This window comes from Vicia villosa, linkage group LG4 (genome assembly GCF_029867415.1).
Source record: "Vicia villosa cultivar HV-30 ecotype Madison, WI linkage group LG4, Vvil1.0, whole genome shotgun sequence".
NCBI classification, from domain to species: Eukaryota; Viridiplantae; Streptophyta; class Magnoliopsida; order Fabales; family Fabaceae; genus Vicia; species Vicia villosa.
The window spans coordinates 182,003,109-182,020,658 of NC_081183.1; the positions used below are offsets into that span (position 1 = coordinate 182,003,109).

Here is a 17,550-nt window from a genome sequence, read left to right on the forward strand (position 1 = left end):
TTGAATCTATAACCACATAATTAAGGAACTTAGTTAGCTGTTAACTATCTCAGTGTTGATTATAAATATCCCTTTAAAGTACTTGTGTTGCTCATATTGTATTCCACAAGAATCATTCGGAATTCATGGTAATTGGTGGAACATGGTGATAATTGTTTGTTACTTCTCTGTAAATTAATATATTATAATCTTTAACTATGCAACTCTAACTCATTCAATCAAAAACACCATGAAAGAACAGTACTAAAAACTTTCTTCTCCAGTTTGTTTAAGAAAGCAAAGGCATGAACAAGAAGGAAACACTTGAACACAATCAGATAGCAAACTTTCTCAAAATTTTCCCCAAAATATATATATATTTATATATCCCACTAAACAGACAAATGCTGCATATACTCAAAATAAGCAACAACTAGAATATTCAAACTTGCAAAGTAGTTACATACATTGCTGCAAGCAAATGAAAAAGAGAATGATGAGGACTGAATTATCAAGCTTAGGAGTAAACAGATAAAGGAACAATGTCGCTTCGACAAAGACAATAATAGGACAACACAAACCATAATGCAAATTTGCAAGCCTTCATTGTCAAAATAATCTGAGTCATAAGCTTCTATAACATTCACAAACGGATCAATTTCTCCGTGAATAACCTGCAGTTTTGCTTAATGCACAGTCGTGATCGGTTCTGGTGACAATGTAAGGTGAGGATTCTCTTCGACCACTATTATGTCACCATTCACATGAGATTCTTCTTCACTTAGCTTATCTGAAGGAACCACGTTCAGAGGTAGAGCAACATTTGTCTCGCTGGAAAAAGTATTGTTCTCTTCATCGGCTGCAACAATCTCGATTTTCTCTTCATTGGCTGCGACGATTTCGGTTTTCTCTTCATTGGCTGCAACGATCTCGGTTTTCTCTTCAGTTGTAGCTTTGGATAAGGCAGCGTCTTTCTTTGTTGTTGTCCTAGATGTAGGTGCGGCGGTTGAATTGGTCTTTTCAGAAGCCAGTCGAGTAGGAAGGGACTTACGTATCGGTTTCTTTTGATTGACAGGGGTAATTCCTTTAGTGGTGTTGCTCTGTAGCACTTTCTCCTGCAGACTTAAACGACCTTGTCGAGAACTGGTGCTTCCGTTTCCATCAGACTCTGAATTTGTGGAAGTCTTCTTACGGCCGAGCTTGGGAGACTTTGCTCTTGTGGTTGGTATCTACATTAGTATTGTGTCGAACAAAATAAAGAAGTTAACTGAAATGGAAATCATAATTGATAACATCAACTTTCGTAATATCTTGAACTTATCGTTCATAAAATAATTTAACCTTTTGTTTCATCTTGGCACAACACAAACTATGGTTAAACAACCTCGGTGGATATAATTTTTTTTTTAACAAAGCCAGAACTATATACAAAATCACTATATTGAGCTAACAGTAGTGCTTTCTAAATGATCGATTTCTTCAATTTTTATCTCAACTTCTCATGTGCATCAACAAATTAAGCATTAGACAAAAAAAAAGACCACATGTGTGCCTGTAGGAAGTAAATACATACATATAACGAGTGAAGATCCAATGGTTTGGTAATGACTTGCGGAGAGTGAAAGGTTAAGAGTACACAACAAGGTGTGCAAGCAAGTACGTGTTTGGATTCATTTTTGGGAGGCAAAAGTAATTCTGAAAGTTAAAATTGATTTTGGTATGTTTGGAGCAGTGTTATCACTTATCAAATATCCGTCATGGCGGCGCTATGGAGGATATACACGGCGGTTTTTGGGCTCACCGCAATGGTAAATATCGGCGGGACTTTGGCTCTCCACCATCGACAACACTGGTTTGGAGGCTTTTGATTAGAACTGATTCTAACTTAAAGCTATGAATTATAGCTTTTGGCTCCAAACATGACTTTTACAATCAAATTCATTGTTCAACTCACCTTCCCGTGAACATATCCAAACATAAAACATTCTACCTTTTACAATCAATTGTGCAAGTATACACATGTGGTCACACGCGCTTGCACACACGCATACAGAAAGAGAGAAAGACATTTACCTTCTTCAGCTCTACCTTAGGAGGAGCAGGCTCCTGATAGAAAGTAGGCATTGGAGTTGCTTTAAAAGTTAGACTCTTCCTAAGCTTTCTTATCTCGGCTTCTTGGCTCTCCTATAAAAGGAGGGAAAAAACGACACGCTTAAAAGGAAAACTCGGCAATTTATAATTCAACTATGATATCAAAGATTCTCACCTTGGATTTTGCCTGCAAAGTACTCTTCTCCTCCTCCTTTGCCTGAATCTTTTCCTCAACCTTATTGAGGAACTGCTCACAAAAAGATCAATTTATTTTTATATAACTAGAAGCTTATTCAAATTAAACCTGGACAATGACACGAAACATGGAAACATGTATATACTGCAGTTTACCTCTCTCCTTTTCTCAGCTCGTTCACCACACCTGAAACTAAATCCATAATTTGGAAGTGTCCCCACCCTGCGAGGTTTGGCATCTTCTGCATTGGTACTTTCAAGAGAATTAAGGACTACAAAGTCCAAAATACACATCACCGTACTCAATAATACATTTATGTGAAAAAGATAACTGCATAATTTAACATTTGCACTAGAAGGAATTAAAAAACCCTGAGAAAGGATACAGAGAAGGTTCTGCTTCTCCTTGAACTTTATCAAGAGTTCCCTTTTTCAATGATTTTGGATTTTTCTTCTCCCTGTAACAAATAAACCAGTTCATGAGTTTGATAACTACAATCATCCCTTAAAAGTATATATCTTACTGTGAAACATTGTCAAATAAATGCAAGTACATACGCTGCAACTTGAGAAGATGCTGCATCAGACTTTGAAGGGTGCTGCGAATAACAAAGTGAAAACACTTTTAGAAAAAGCCAAACTATAATTTTATTACCCAAAACCGAAAGAAAAATGAAACGTTGAAGAAACATAATAAAAACAATTATCTCAAACTCTGAGTTACTAAGTAAACATTTGTAAAGGCAAGCAAAGGTAACAACAGGGTTTACCTTGGACAGCTGAGACTGCCGGTCATTGAATGACCTGCTTTTACTAGGCTGTTTTAGGCGGGAGTCTATAGCAGATGTTCCATTTGAAACAGCAGATGATGCTGGTTTGTCTTTTCCAATTTTGCTGTTTTTCACCAAACTAGCACGAACACCACTGGAACTAGCAACCTTTGCATTCTTAATCTTGACAGGAACCTTCTGTGCTTTTGATTGTTCAGTTTGATCTGTTATCTTCACTTCCTTTTCCTAGAATTGAGCAAGTATATATTAGATCCAAATAATATAAAACTAATGAAAAGAAACCAACTTAAGAAAAGCCAAACCTCTCCATCTTTAGAAACAGTCAGATTATTGCCATCCACAGAGTCATTTGTTCCTTCAGTCTCCTTCAAAGCCGAGTTTCCAGTTGCAGCACTTTCTGACTGGTCGAAATTTTCAAAATTTCCATTCAAAACTACAGTTTCTGTAGTTTCAGGAACATGGGAGTCTAAACCATTAGAAACAACACCGTCCTCTCCAGAATTAGAAGGTTCATCATCACCACCGTTTTGGTGGACCACATCGAGTCCATCAGCAGGCAAAGGGTTAACTGAATCCATCAATCACACTAATCTAGTTACATAGACACAAAGAATTAAAGTTAGAGATTATTAAACACAAGAAAACCACTAGAGACAAAGTGAACAAGTTTAATCATTTCTATGGTGTTCAAAAGAAATATCAGTTGCTTATGTTTGAACTATGAAGCACAGACACTCCAAACACGACACCTACACTGACACAAGGACATCAGTAATAATTTGAAAAGTAAATAAACTAAACGTAATCACAAACACTGACACAGATACGCCTTTTTCACAGGTGTCAAGTGCTACATACATAGTGTTTGAAAAGTATTTAGACAAATTCTCAAAAAGTTTATTCGTTTCCAAAAGATTACAACCTTTCACAAAAAACCTGTCAAACATTCATCAAGAAGCCTCAATGTAAAGACGACTTACCCTCTTTCGACGAAGAACTATAGGATTAATACTACAAAGCAACAGACCTGTAAAATCATGTGATAAGTTATATACCAGTCAAATGGCAATAAGCTTGTAAGCAACACTACACACAATCATCATAATTCAGAATTTTTCAAACTATTAAACAATTCTAAACAATAAACAATCATAATGATTAAGATGTAGACCAAACTTGTTTAATAATCTAACACTACTAATCTTCTCTTAGACTTAGTTGCTTAGTGCATCAAGAAAAATTGGGGAATTTCACCAATGAGAACACACAAAACAACACAAACATGATTATCATTCAGAAAAACTGAATCTTTTCTTCAGCATTTCATCATCAAAACCAACCAAGTAGAAAAAAACACTTAAACAGAAACTATTACTATTAACGAATACGATTACAACTACAACTAGGTATATAAAAAAAAAAAAAAACAAAACCAACATCCTCAGATTCCAAAACCCATTACTTTCCAAGTCCCAAACTTCGATCCAATAAAAACCCAACTTCAACTTTTGTAACAGAACAATCCCAGAAAATAAAAATGAGATTTTTGGCGAAAAAATGTAAGTCAACAGTGAGTGAAATTGTGCTTACCGAATAGTCAAAATGGCATGAAAAAGTGGAAATTGAACATGGTTGAAAGATGGGAGAAGAATGAGATCTGTGGCAACGATGGAAGAAAGAGAGAGAGTGGAAATGGGGTTGTGGGAGAAGAGGGAAATCACGATCTGAGACGCTCCAGCAGCAAGATCCGTATGGTGGAAGTGGAAACGGTAGAACTTGCTTAAAACATTTATCTTATTTTATTTTTTGTAATATATAATGTTGATTTGTACTATGAAATATAAATATAGTATTTTGTTACATTAAATTTGTAAAATATGTACCTTAACTTTTTCTTTTATATTTATAGTTATAATTAATCATAACTATTAATATCATAATAGGGAAAAAATCTTTATAGTTTTTAAAATAAATTAAATATTGATATTTTTGTGAAAAAAATTATTACGTAAAAAATTATATTTATTCGATTTTCCTCTAATCAAGTGGAGTGACAGACACATTGTGTAGAACGCTAGTTTAGAATTTTGACTCGCCTCAAAAAAAATAGAACAAATAAATCTGCGGGCATTGCATTTTTCAATAAAAAACTTATAAAAATTTGTGTTAATGTTCGCATGAAAAAAGTCAGAGCGGTGGAGGTGGACATACTACCTAAAACTTAAACAGACATGTCTAACAAGTCAGACTCAATTTATCACCTGTAACCCTGGATATGCAGTAATAGCAGTGTGAAATTCTTTTAAGAAATTTTTTTATTACTTTAATTCTTTCTAATTTGAGAGATTAGTCTTTATAGTTTTTACATCTAATTTTTTTGAAAAAAGCTATATTTTTTGTGAATAAAGAATATATAGGAATTTCCAAAAGTGAGGCTTAATAATAATAATAATTGAGGCAATAGAGAAATGGTGTAATAAATATAATTAAATAGATAAAAGAGAAAGAGGAGTTGAATGGAAGGAGCGGTTTTTTGAAATGAAAATGGTTTGATTGAGTTTGTAAGAGGAGAAATACTTGCATGGATACGAACCTAAATCCATATTTTTAGGCACAACCAATGAAAAGAGAGATAATATAAATTTATTTAAATTTTAATTTCGTTTTTAATTGGCATCATGGGGGTGGTTGAGATAAAAGAGGAGAGAGACAATTTTATTTTTTAATTTTTAATTAATTAAAAAATGTGATTGGTTGTGTGTAAGTACAAGTGTTATGGTTGTGTCCATCTAAGTATTTTCCTTGTAAGAGAAGTGGCTAAATGTACGGATACGGTTGCGTTAACATTAATGAATACATGGACATAGCATATGATACTGTCTTTTCTTTTATACGGTTTTCACGAAAATGTTATCTTTTAGAGAGAGTTTCCACCAAAATAAATACTAGTACCGCGCAAACACGTTTGATTATTTAACTACCGCTCTTTGAGGTTGGACATGTTTTCTAACATTTAAATTATGCCATTTCAATGTGGTCCTGTTTGTTTGTTATTATTGAATGAGTGAAGATCAAATGGTAGTCCAAAAATAAGTGAAGATCAAATGGCAAATATTAGTAGTATAGTGTTCCGGTAGGGCGGCATAGTATCTATAAATACTCTAATGTTTATGCCATTAATAAATGTTAAGTATGAAGTTTATAGAGTTAAAACAGTGTATTGGATTTGGTTGAAAATATATATATATATATATATATATATATATATATATATATATATATATATATATATATATATATATATATATATATATATATGTTGAAGAAGTCTCACATCGTTTATTTTTGTGAAGGAAAAGAGAGTCTAAGACCACCTCCATCGGAGGTTTTTCAACCAGGTTCGCCAGCGTGGCATCTTGCTTTTGCTTTTTAAATTGTTCCAAACTGGCAAACGGAACAAAGAGATCAACGGTTCTTACTATTATTTTTATATTAAAAAATTCAAACTAGCCAATATTTTTATATTATAAAAATTTTAATATGGATAAAATATTAATTTATAAAGTAAAGTTGTAGAATCCAATATGAGTTATTCAAAATTGCACCATTGGAGTAAAAAATTAATTGAGTTGTTTCAAGCTGACGTGGCTTAATAGGTCCAACAAAGAACCAAAAAATGGGTTCACGGTTGGAGATGCTCTAAGACTATATATAGGATTAAAGTTTTTCTTTTCAAGATGCATCAGTCAAAAACACTTTAAACTTGTATTTGACTTTCTTTGTTCTTTTATGCTCATGTATGATAGTGTTGTGAGATGTAGTTAAATATTTGTTTTTGAGGGTGTGTGTATTGGGGCTCTGAGTTAGTTGAGAGTATACTATGTGTTGTAATAATTTTCACATGATGTTATTATCTGGTTGTCATTCGACAACGGTTGTGATTTTTTTCTCCGAATTTTGAAATTTCCACATTAATCTCTTGTATTATTATTTTGTTCCTCTTTTTTCTCTATGTTTTGTTATTTTCTCAACACAATATATATCTGAAATAAATATAATCTATATCTTTTATACGAGGTTTCTTAGGATTAGGATTTGGAGATTCTATAAATATCTTCTCATGACATTTATCTCTTGGGGCAAATGCTAAGCATTCCAAGAGTCTTGATATTTGATGGTTTATAAAGGGAGACACTTTGATTAAGGAAGACATCAAAAAACTTATATATGAGAATGTCACATTCATCTAATAGATTATGTTTTCCGCCACTTTGGGTGAACCAAAAAATCTATTATGAATTAACTTCTTTAACATAACAACCTAATTTAGAGAATTAAGATAGTTCAAAGACTTGAATGCAATTTTTTTAATTTAAGAATTTATTTAAAATTTCCCAAATTGTTCAAGAACCTACATACTAATTAAATCTCAAAATAACTAAATTTTAAAAGAAAACCAGTAGATGTGCATAATATAAATGAAAAGTTAAACAAATAATTAAGTACTCGGTAGTTGATTAGAAACAAAAAGAAGTTAAGTAGTAATAAAGTTGTGTGGTCGGGCCCATTTTCTTATTCAATTAAGATAAATCTACATCAACACGACATTTAGGTCCCGATCAATTAATATAATTTTCTTTTTAAGCTTTTAACTCATGATTTTCTCTATCGTTATCAAAAAGATTATAAATAATATTATAAATAATAATTGAAATATAATTTAATTATATTTGAAATTTCAAAACAATAAGGAATATCTTTTTCCCATCAGATAGTACCGTGCAAAGGTCCCAAACCCAAATTTATTAATAAAATAGGGCCAATTGGTTTGAAAATGATTTAAATTTACCATAATTATTTGCTTTGCTACGAGAAATGTAACTTAGAGTGGGTATCTACCTCGAGCAATTTACAGGTGGTTCAAAATCTGCTCATAGGAAATTTGACCTTGTGGTTGGCTTCCCTTAGGACCATGAGGATGGTTGGATGTTGAGGACGTTCCTTGATAGGTTCATCTCTCCAATCTATGTAGAAAGAGTTAAGATTGTTCCTTCTATCTAATCTTTCCTTTAGAACGATGATGTTGGACGAGAATCTGATATTATTGCCGATCGGTCTCCTTGTAACCATAGTTTGGGGGTGCCTTTCCTTTGAGTGTATGGTCGGTGAGTCTTATTCTCTTTTGTTGGTCCAACCTTGGGGATTTGATTGTTAATTTATCTAGTCTGAGTGATGCCGCTTCGGGGATGTTGTTCACGAGCATCCTCGTCTAAACCCCGACCTTTCTCGTGAAGACTAAAATAAGCGATAAGAGAAACCCCAAACTTGATATAGGGAAGGTCCGCCCACTGGCCAGAGATCCATTGGTACCCATAGGAGGTACCTCGGTACTTAATTTGTGCCTAGTGTCAACTATGAAATCATCGTATCTTCTACGACATTAACTATGAACACGTCGTACCTCCGAACCGCAATGGCAGGTATCTTGTGAGCAGTAGGATGTACTGACGATGTTTCATTTGTGAATGAATCGTGAACCATCAGCATGATCTTCATAGAAGTTGCCTTCCGTCGATGGTGTAGATCTAGATCTGGATCTAGTATCCTTTCTTCTGTCACTTTACGGAGTTCTCGAGGGAATAAGAGATCTAAAATCAGATGTGTTGGGAAAAATAACAAACATAGAGAAAAAAGAGGAACAAAATAACAACACAAGAGATTAACGTGGAAACTCCAAAATCGGAGAAAAAAACCACGGCCATTGTCAAATGACAACCAGAGAATAACACTATGTGAAAATTGTTACAACACATAGACTACCCTAAAAAATCCCAAGGCCCCAATACACCCGCACTCTCCAAAGCAAATATTTAACTACCCCTCACAACATTTTAAAACAAGAGTATAAGAGAAAATAAAGAAAATCAAATACAAGCTTAAAGTGCTTTTGATTGGTGCATCTTGTAAAGAAAAACTTGAATCCTATATATAGCCTTGGACTTCCTTTTCCTTCACAAAATAAGCAATGTGGGACTTCTTCAACATATATATTTTTGACCAACCACAACAATCTCCATCTTTAATGAAAATAATAGATTAACTTCCATTGTCTTCACCGACAATCATACTCCACCATAAAGAGTATAGTGACTTGAAGCTACACCACTCCAAGAGTTTTCACATTGTCTTCACCGACAATCAGTTTTAAAAACTATCACACTCCACCTAAAGAAGAGTATACTTCACTTGAAGCTACACCACTTCAAGAAATTTCACATGCCGAAAACCAGGTTGAAACTTTATGGTGCAACTTCCGTGTTGGTAGGAATCTCTGCAACCATCGACATAATCTCACAACACACTTTGCATCAATACTCATGTGTTAATCCGCTAGCAATAACTCGTCCTTTTCCATGGCAATGGAAATGTCATAAGGACACACTTCTTAATTTTCAAATAAGATTATCCTCTCTCACAGCAAGAGAGACATTTCTAGCAATTGACTTATTGTCCTTCTTTGACGCTGCCCCATCAGGACACTTATACTTTATATGTTCAATCTTCCATATTTCCAACATTTCACACTCGTTTCATTGTTTTTCTTCACATAAGGCCTTCCTCTAGCAACCAACACAGAGTTTGATGAAGTATTATCCTCGCCCTTCAATCTTCTTTCTTTAGAAATAATTTTACTAGCAACTTCTTTATAACTCAGAGTTTCCTTCCCATATATCAAAACAGTTTTAATATGCTCATAGGAAGATGGAAGAGACCATATGAGTCTCAAAGCTTTATCTTCATCATCAATCTTGACTCCAATAGTTTCTAATTCAGAAACAATACCATTTAGAATCCTTAGATGATCAGATACTTTCGTATGTTCATCCCTACATAAATTATGAAATTGCTCCTTCATCAACAATCAATTTGATATACATTTTCCTTGATATAACCCTTCAATTTTCTACCAAAGCTCTTTGGCTGGCGAAGTACCAATAACATTCACAAGAATATTCTTAGCCAAAGACATGTGGATTGTACTCGAAGCTCTCAAATCTAATTCGTCCCACTTTTCCTTATCCATGTTGGAAATGTTTCCTTTGAACGCCTTGTGTAATCCTAATTGTATCAAAACATCATTGACTTGAATTTTCCACAAGGCAAAATTGATTCTTCCATCAAATTTCTTTAAATCAATCTTCACTGCACTTGAAAAATTTGACATTGCAGCCAAAACCTTTCATACAGCAAACTTAATTTTTTCCAACCAACACATAATACAAAATTTATTTTCTGATGTGGAAGATCAAACAAAACCGCAACCAAAGAGCATACTAAAATTTATACCCCACCAAACCAAGACTCTTGATACCACTTGTCGGGAAAATAAAAAACATAGAGAAAAAAGAGGGACAAAATAACAACACAAGATATTAACGTGGAAACTCCAAAATCGGAGAAAAACCACGACCGTTGTCAAATGACAACCAGAGAATAACACAATGTGAAAATTATTACAACACATAGACTACCCTCAAAAACCCCAAGGCCCCTATACACCCGCACTCTCCAAAGCAAATATTTAACTACCCCTCACAACACTCTAAAACAAGAGTATAAGAGAAAATAAAGAAAATCAAATACAAGCTTAAAGTGCTTTTGATTGGTGCATCTTGTAACGAAAAACTTGAATCCTATATAAAGCTTTGGACTTCCTTTTCCTTCACAAAATAAGCGATGTGGGACTTCTTCAACATATATATTTTTCAACCAAACCCAACAAAATGAATCGTGGATTAAACAATGGTTGATTGGATCAATTGCAAGAAACCTCTGATTTACTTCTAAGCGCTCTTGACTCAATGAACTAAGGAAGTTACAAACTGGTAAATCGAAGATAGAATATGAAATCGTGGAAATCATAAAAATGGGAAGTCCTTTCCCGTAGACTTCGCTACTGTTCTGTTCACTAACCAAAAATGGATACATTTGAAGAACTGGTGATCTTGAAACAATGGTGTTGATCTCTGTCATGGCGGCGTGAGGTGGATATGTATGTTTAACACTCTAACGCCCAAGGCAGTTCAAGATTCAAGATGTGTTTAGTGAAAAATGAAGATCGGAAAATGTATCTTCCTCTTTGCGTATGAACTGCTTTTATACCTTAATTCAAATTAAGTGAATTTAAAAAGAATTAAACCTTAGTCATTTGATCATGTACCCGGTCCAAATCAAATTACAAATCAGTTAAGACAATAACTTGTATAGCAAGGTTTCTATAAGTGGTTAGTTTATATTAGGTGGTTAATTGGTTAAGAGTTGGTTATAAATTTCTATACTATACTCGCATACTTGGGCTATGGTGTATACACCTTACCTTACTTGTGCTATAAATACTCCATGTAATGCATCCTTCACAAAATTAATAAAGTCAAGGAACTTTGTCCATATTAAATATATTTGAATCTCATTAAAAAAATAAGTGAAATTTGAGTATAATTCTCAAATTGAAGTTCTTAATCCGGTTATCTCATCTCGGATGAATGTATGTAATTTTTAAAAAATATAAAAGCTTCTATTACTACACTTCTTGGTGTCAAAATTCAAATGCATATGTTTCCAAAATTGATGACACTAATTAAACTTTTGTACACTTGAATTTCCTCAACAACACCAAAGAAAAAACAAAAATAAACACTAGTTATAATAAAAAAAAATGTCACATATACTTTTTATCTTGGTCCTGAAAGTCTAACAGCAGAGAGATATGCATCACTATTCCCCTCTAATGGTTCTGAAGAAGTTCCAACCTCACTTGTAGGTCTAAGCAAATTCAAATAAAACTTAGAACCTAAAGGAGAACCTTTTGGCACCTTAGGAACATCACATAACCCCTCAAGCATTTGCACAACTTTATTCATAGAAGGCCTCAAACTCATATCTTCTTGTATACACAAAAATGCAACATTCAAAGCAATCTCAACTCTCACATCATTTTCAACCATTTTCACTTCAGGATCAATCAAATCCTCCACCTTCCCTTGTTCCATCATCTTATAAGCATAAGAAGGAAAATGCGCTTTCTCCGAATTTTCACTAGCATCATAGTTTTTCCTTCCACCTATAATTTCTAACAGCACCATTCCATAGCTATAAACATCACTTTTCTCTGATATAGCATAGTTTGTGATCCACTCTGGTGCTAAGTACCCTCTTGTCCCTCTCATTGTTGTGAAAACATGGCTTTGTTCGCGGTTCATGAGCTTCGCGAGACCGAAATCGGATACTTTGGCTTCGAAATTATTGTCTAAGAGCACATTTTCTGGTTTGATATCACAATGAACAATCTTTGAATCACAATCTTCATGTAGATAAGCTAGTCCTTTAGCTGTTCCTAGTGCAATGTTGTACCTTGTGTTCCAATCCAAATATTGTTCTCTTTTTTTGAATATCCATTTATCTAATGAACCATTTTCCATATACTCATAAACAAGAAGTTTATGTGATGCTTCTGCACAAAACCCTTTAAGCCTTACCAAATGATGATGATGAATGCTTCCAATAATGCTAACTTCAACTCTAAATTCTTTCTTCCCTTGACCTATTCCTTCTAACTTTTTCACAGCTATTTGAGTTCCATCTGAAAGACTTCCCTTATATACCGAGCCGAAACCACCTTGACCTAACTTCACCGCGAAGCTATTCGTCGCAGTTTCTAGATCGTTGTAGCTGAAACGGATCGGCATACTAGTTAAACTCTCCAAGAAATCGTCATCGCCGTCCGAATTCTCGATCGGAGAATCGGATGAATTTTCCTTTTTCTTTAAGAATTTTAGTCCCACATAAATCATACCAGAAATGACAAACAATGTTAATATCACAATGATCACAACAACTATTGCTTGCGTATTCTTGTTTCCGCTCCCTGCAATGTCCGTGTCTGTGTCCGTGCTTCTGTCTCTCGAAACTTTAATGTAAGAGACAAAATCAGTATCATTATCAGATTTCACAAAGCTTCCAATCCTATCCAACATATAACAGTTACCTGAACTCCCATGAAAGAACATAGCAAGACATGAACAATTTTCACAACAAGAATTCTTGCAACCAATCAAATCGGTTTTCGAAGAAGGTTGAAGAAATTCAAGTGCAAAGTAACCAAGTCCATCATCACCTTTCACTAACTCAATAGAATTTTCCGAGTTACAAGGCGAAACAAAACCCGGTTGACAACTAGGTCTAGAGCTAAGAACAGAAGGACAGCTACATTTTCTGTCACCAAAACATACATTGTAAGAACCACAAGGCTGTGGTGTACTACAAGGATCTTCTGGTATTTTTCTTGTTGATGAAGCAATTGAGCCTTTAACTTGAAGATTGGTGAAAGTAATAATTCCATCACTTCCCAAAACTGCAATCCATGTTGCATTTGAATCATCATCCTTAGAAATGATAAATTGCCACAACAAAGATCTCTCATTATCATAGAATTTCCATGAATTTGCATCAAGAGTTGCAAAAGCTACATCATCGCCGTTTTCATTGACGACTCTTCGGATATCTTTCTGCATAGACCAATAGCTTTGTGGAGATTGTAAACCACTGGAAAGAACAACATTACCAGAATGAGCTTCAATCTCAAGCACATAACTCAAATTGTTAGAAGAATCTTGCTCACTGATAAGTATCATTCCTTTGGTGAAGTTTTGCATTGGCAACAAAGTATCTGTTGGATGATCAAAGCTTTGCCAAATCACATTCCTGTCATCATTTCCAAGCAAAACCAAGTTTCCATTATCTTGTAACTCCATTGATGAAACCTTCATGTCACTTGTGTTTGTTGACCAAATCAAAAACTTTCCTTTTTGTAAAAAAACATTACCCTTTTCATCAAACACAAATTTATCAGAACTTGAAACAGGAGATTCTCTATTTGCAGTCCAAATGATTTTGGTGCTATCCATGTGGACTATTGCAAGATGGAACAATGTGTTGTTGTATGAAGATGTGACAAAGCCAAAACCATATTGTTTTGTGTTTGAGACAAGAAACTTTCCATTCTTATCAATCCAATTCATCTGTGACCCTTCAAATCCAGGTGAGATCTTTCCAATCCATTGAATACCAGCCATAACCAAAACTAGTTTAGACCAAAGTAGGATACATAAACACAACCAAGTCCAATGTTTTTTCATGGTTTAAAAAACAACTTTTTAAGGTGAATGTTTCTACCTTGACAAGGATGAAAAGAAACTTTGTTGACTCTTGAATTGACCAACTAAGGCTTACCTTAACATGATGATGAGTGAGTCTTGTTGGTTTGACACATGATGAAATGAATGAAGAAAGAACATGGAAGATTTTGGTAAGAGGGTTTGAGGAAGTGTGAGGAAAGACATGGTTGAATATTTGGTATGGATCTTTAGCAACAGTTTGAAAGCAAAGTGTTGCAATGAAAAGAAGGGTAATAGAGAACTATATGATGTGATTGAATACAGGTTAGAAAGGCTGGCACTTGGCAAATTGTTTGTGTATGAGGTGAGGTGAGGTGAGGTGAGGTGAGGTTCAATGGATTATTATCATAAAAATTTATTGATATTTTTAAAAAAAAAAATTGTTTTCATGAGTGTGTTTATTTTTAATTAAAATTAAATTGCCATGAATTGAGACAGTTTTGACTAAGATTATGATACGCCAGCAAAACATAAATGCAACCGAAAATAGGTGGTTGAAGATATTGATTAGTACTGACGTGTACTTTTCTTCTAGTTTAATATAGTCCCTCCATTTTTAAACTTATTGGTGAGTTTTTTATTTTTTATTTTTAGTGTTTTAAAAATCTAAAATCTAATTGATATTTTATTTCAGCTATATATCTCATTCTCAAGATATTGAGAGTGAGTGGCACTGGGCACTGGCAGACCTATACATAGACTATGCACACCCTATTTTTTTTATTTTTGTTCTGCGTTAATTATGATGAAGTTCTATCTAAAAAAATATAAGATATTGATGAATTAGAGCGCTCACTATCGTCTAATATAATCAAACGACTATACGCATGAGGTGCTAGATCATATGTGGACGATTCTAACCGTCACACTATAAAAGCATGCATATGTTAGTTTAGATATTCTCAGATTTACAGATTCAAATTATTTTATCACTTATTCAATGACTTTGACGTTGAAGTATAATCTTGTAGGTCTACCCCTAAGTCGTCGCACCATAAACTCATTTTACCTCATATGAAGTTAAGAATGGTTTGTATTTTTTGAAGGTGAAGATCAAGAACAAATTAAGAAGGATTTTTTCAGAATCTAGGGCTTTCTTGAATGCATAAAAAAATTAAAGGTGTTGTAATATGCCTTAAAACTTCAAGTGAGAATAAAATAAACATATTTTGGTACTGAAATATTTTTCGGTCTTGGACCTGTTAAAATTTTGGTGGTTATAAATATCAGTTTCTCTCATTTGTTGATAAACAAGTTGCAGAAGTTATATAAGGTAGAAATCCTTGTGATAAACAAAGAGTAAAATTGCTTAACATTATATCCTAGGGATTTGGCAATCTTTTGGATTATCAAAGGGGTTGGTAATTACTTTAACCACCTTGGATTTGTGTGATTATTATAGTGAGAGTTGGAGATATTGGAAAAGACTTGGGTACACGATAAGGTTTGCTCTTGGGGAACTCCAAAGACTATATTTTGCAACTCATATTGTAATCTATTGTAACAACTTTTGAGAATCTTTTCGGAGACAATGACGTCGAATTATGGAAGGTAAAGATGCAAGCAATACTAATTCAACAAAGGTGTGTAGAAGCATTCAAGGGTGAGACATTGATGTTTGCAAGCCTTACACGAGTTGAGAAGATCGAGATGGTGGATAAGGCCATAAGTGTCATTATCTTGTGTCTGAAGATTAAGTATTAAGAGAAGTCGCGAGGGAGAAAATTGTGGTTGAGATGCGAGTCAAGCTTGATTCATTATACATGACAAAGTCATTGACTCACAAATTGTGTTTGATACAACAACTTTATTTTTTTTGTATGGTGGAGAATAAATCTGTTGTGGAGCAACTAACAAAATTTCACAAGATTATTGAAGATTTACAAAATATAGATGTGAAAATTGAAGCTGATGACAAAGCTATACTCTGGTTAAGCTCATTACCTAGATCCTTTGAGCATTTTAAGGATGTCTTTCTTTAAGGTAAGGAAATAACTATCACTTTGGAGGAAGTCCACACAAGCGTACGATCAAAAGAGTTATCAAAGTTGAATGGTTTAAAGGTCGGCGATAGTGATGAAGGCTTAGTGTCTCAAAAAGAAGGAGTAAGAGTAGAGGAAACTAGAAAGGGAAGAGATCCAGATCAAAGTTTAAGTCTAATGTTTCTAATAAGTCAAAGTTTACATGTTTCACTTATAACAAAACAAGTCATTTCAAGAAGGATTGTCCTAAAAGAGGGGGAAATGGGGATTTTTTTCATATTGTGATATCCTTAGACAAATATGATCATGAAAGTGTTGGGCCACTAGCGGTAAAAAGTTTGGAAAAGAGAAGAGTTAGGTTACGGACTCATGTTGCTCTTAACACATGTGTCCAATGAAAGAATATTTTAAAACTTTGGAGCTAAAAGAAGATGGAGTCGTTCAAAACAGAAACAACAACGCTTGCAAAGTTCATGGTATTGGTACAGTTTGATTAAAAATGTTTGATGACTGTGAGTTTCTTCAATGCAATATGAAGTATGTTCCTGAATTTAAGCGAAATTTGTTGTTTATAAGCATGTTTAATAATCTAGACTAATGCACTACAATTAAACGCGAGGTGTTGATAATTCTGCATGGTGCCTTAATAATGGCGAAATGGTCTAAAGTACATGGGATGTATATTTTGGATGGTTCCACTATTATTCGTCATGCATCAATAGCTAGTCAAGACTTTCTTGATAAATATATGGTGTGACATTTGAGATTAGGGAATGTCAGTAAAAGAAGTTTAGTTTAACTCGCTAAACAAGATTTGATAGGGTGTGAGAAATTAAATAAACTAGAATTTTATGATAATTGCATTCTAGGAAAAAAAATACATGGTGAAGTTTGAGAGTAATGTGCAGAACTCTAGTAGACCTTTTGAGTATGTTCACTGAGATCAATAGGATTCGACAAAGGTAACAACTCATGGGGGTGGATTTTATTTCTTCTCTATTATTGATTATTTTTCTATAAGATTATAAGTCGACATTCTAAATAGTAAAGTTGAGACCTTTGAAATTTTAACAAATGATATATTATTATAATGAACTAATTGAAAACTAAACTGAATGTTCTAAGAACTAACAGTATCATGGAGTTTGTTTTAGAGTTGTTTAATTATAATTTGTAGGAAAGATGATATCAAGAGGCATAGAAATGTTGTCGACACACCTCAATAAAATGGTTTAGCTGAACGCATGAATATAACCATTTTGGAGATAATGAAATGCA

At 33.9% G+C, this 17,550-nt stretch overlaps 2 protein-coding genes across 4 annotated transcripts; both read right to left on the bottom strand.

Annotated features, from left to right (window-relative positions):
• Window positions 1-393: 393 nt before the first annotated feature.
• LOC131596270 (protein WVD2-like 5) lies at window positions 394-4,859 on the bottom strand. 3 transcript variants are annotated; one of them, XM_058868879.1, is made up of 10 exons: window positions 4,647-4,859; window positions 4,037-4,083; window positions 3,359-3,642; window positions 3,036-3,281; window positions 2,824-2,864; window positions 2,652-2,723; window positions 2,422-2,518; window positions 2,246-2,317; window positions 2,053-2,163; window positions 394-1,208 (listed from the first exon to the last, which is right to left on the bottom strand). In XM_058868879.1, the coding sequence occupies exons 3-10, from the start codon at window positions 3,632-3,634 to the stop codon at window positions 666-668; spliced, it is 1,458 nt and encodes a 485-aa protein (XP_058724862.1). In that variant the 5' UTR covers window positions 3,635-3,642; window positions 4,037-4,083; window positions 4,647-4,859; the 3' UTR covers window positions 394-665. The 3 variants fall into 3 exon arrangements, with proteins under 3 accessions (XP_058724862.1, XP_058724861.1, XP_058724863.1); XM_058868878.1 differs by having other exon boundaries at window positions 3,359-3,647; window positions 4,647-4,858; XM_058868880.1 differs by lacking the exon at window positions 4,037-4,083 and having other exon boundaries at window positions 3,359-3,647.
• A 6,513-nt stretch (window positions 4,860-11,372) lies between these two features.
• LOC131596271 (G-type lectin S-receptor-like serine/threonine-protein kinase SD2-5) lies at window positions 11,373-14,625 on the bottom strand. The gene has a single exon (XM_058868881.1). The coding sequence runs from the start codon at window positions 14,249-14,251 to the stop codon at window positions 11,789-11,791; it is 2,463 nt and encodes an 820-aa protein (XP_058724864.1). The 5' UTR covers window positions 14,252-14,625; the 3' UTR covers window positions 11,373-11,788.
• Window positions 14,626-17,550: the final 2,925 nt, after the last annotated feature.

What these genes read in the sequence shown, in the direction of transcription:
- LOC131596270 (XM_058868880.1), bottom strand. Translation starts at nt 3,634, where the DNA reads ATGGATTCAGTTAACCCTTTGCCTGCTGATGGACTCGATGTGGTCCAC. An exon ending in GGCAGTCTCAGCTGTCCAAG is followed by an intron (nt 2,865 to 3,035) that starts GTAAACCCTGTT and finishes TGTTATTCGCAG; the next exon opens with CACCCTTCAAAGTCTGATGC. An exon ending in CTAAGGTAGAGCTGAAGAAG is followed by an intron (nt 1,209 to 2,052) that starts GTAAATGTCTTT and finishes ATACTAATGTAG; the next exon opens with ATACCAACCACAAGAGCAAA.
- LOC131596271 (XM_058868881.1), bottom strand. Translation starts at nt 14,251, where the DNA reads ATGAAAAAACATTGGACTTGGTTGTGTTTATGTATCCTACTTTGGTCT.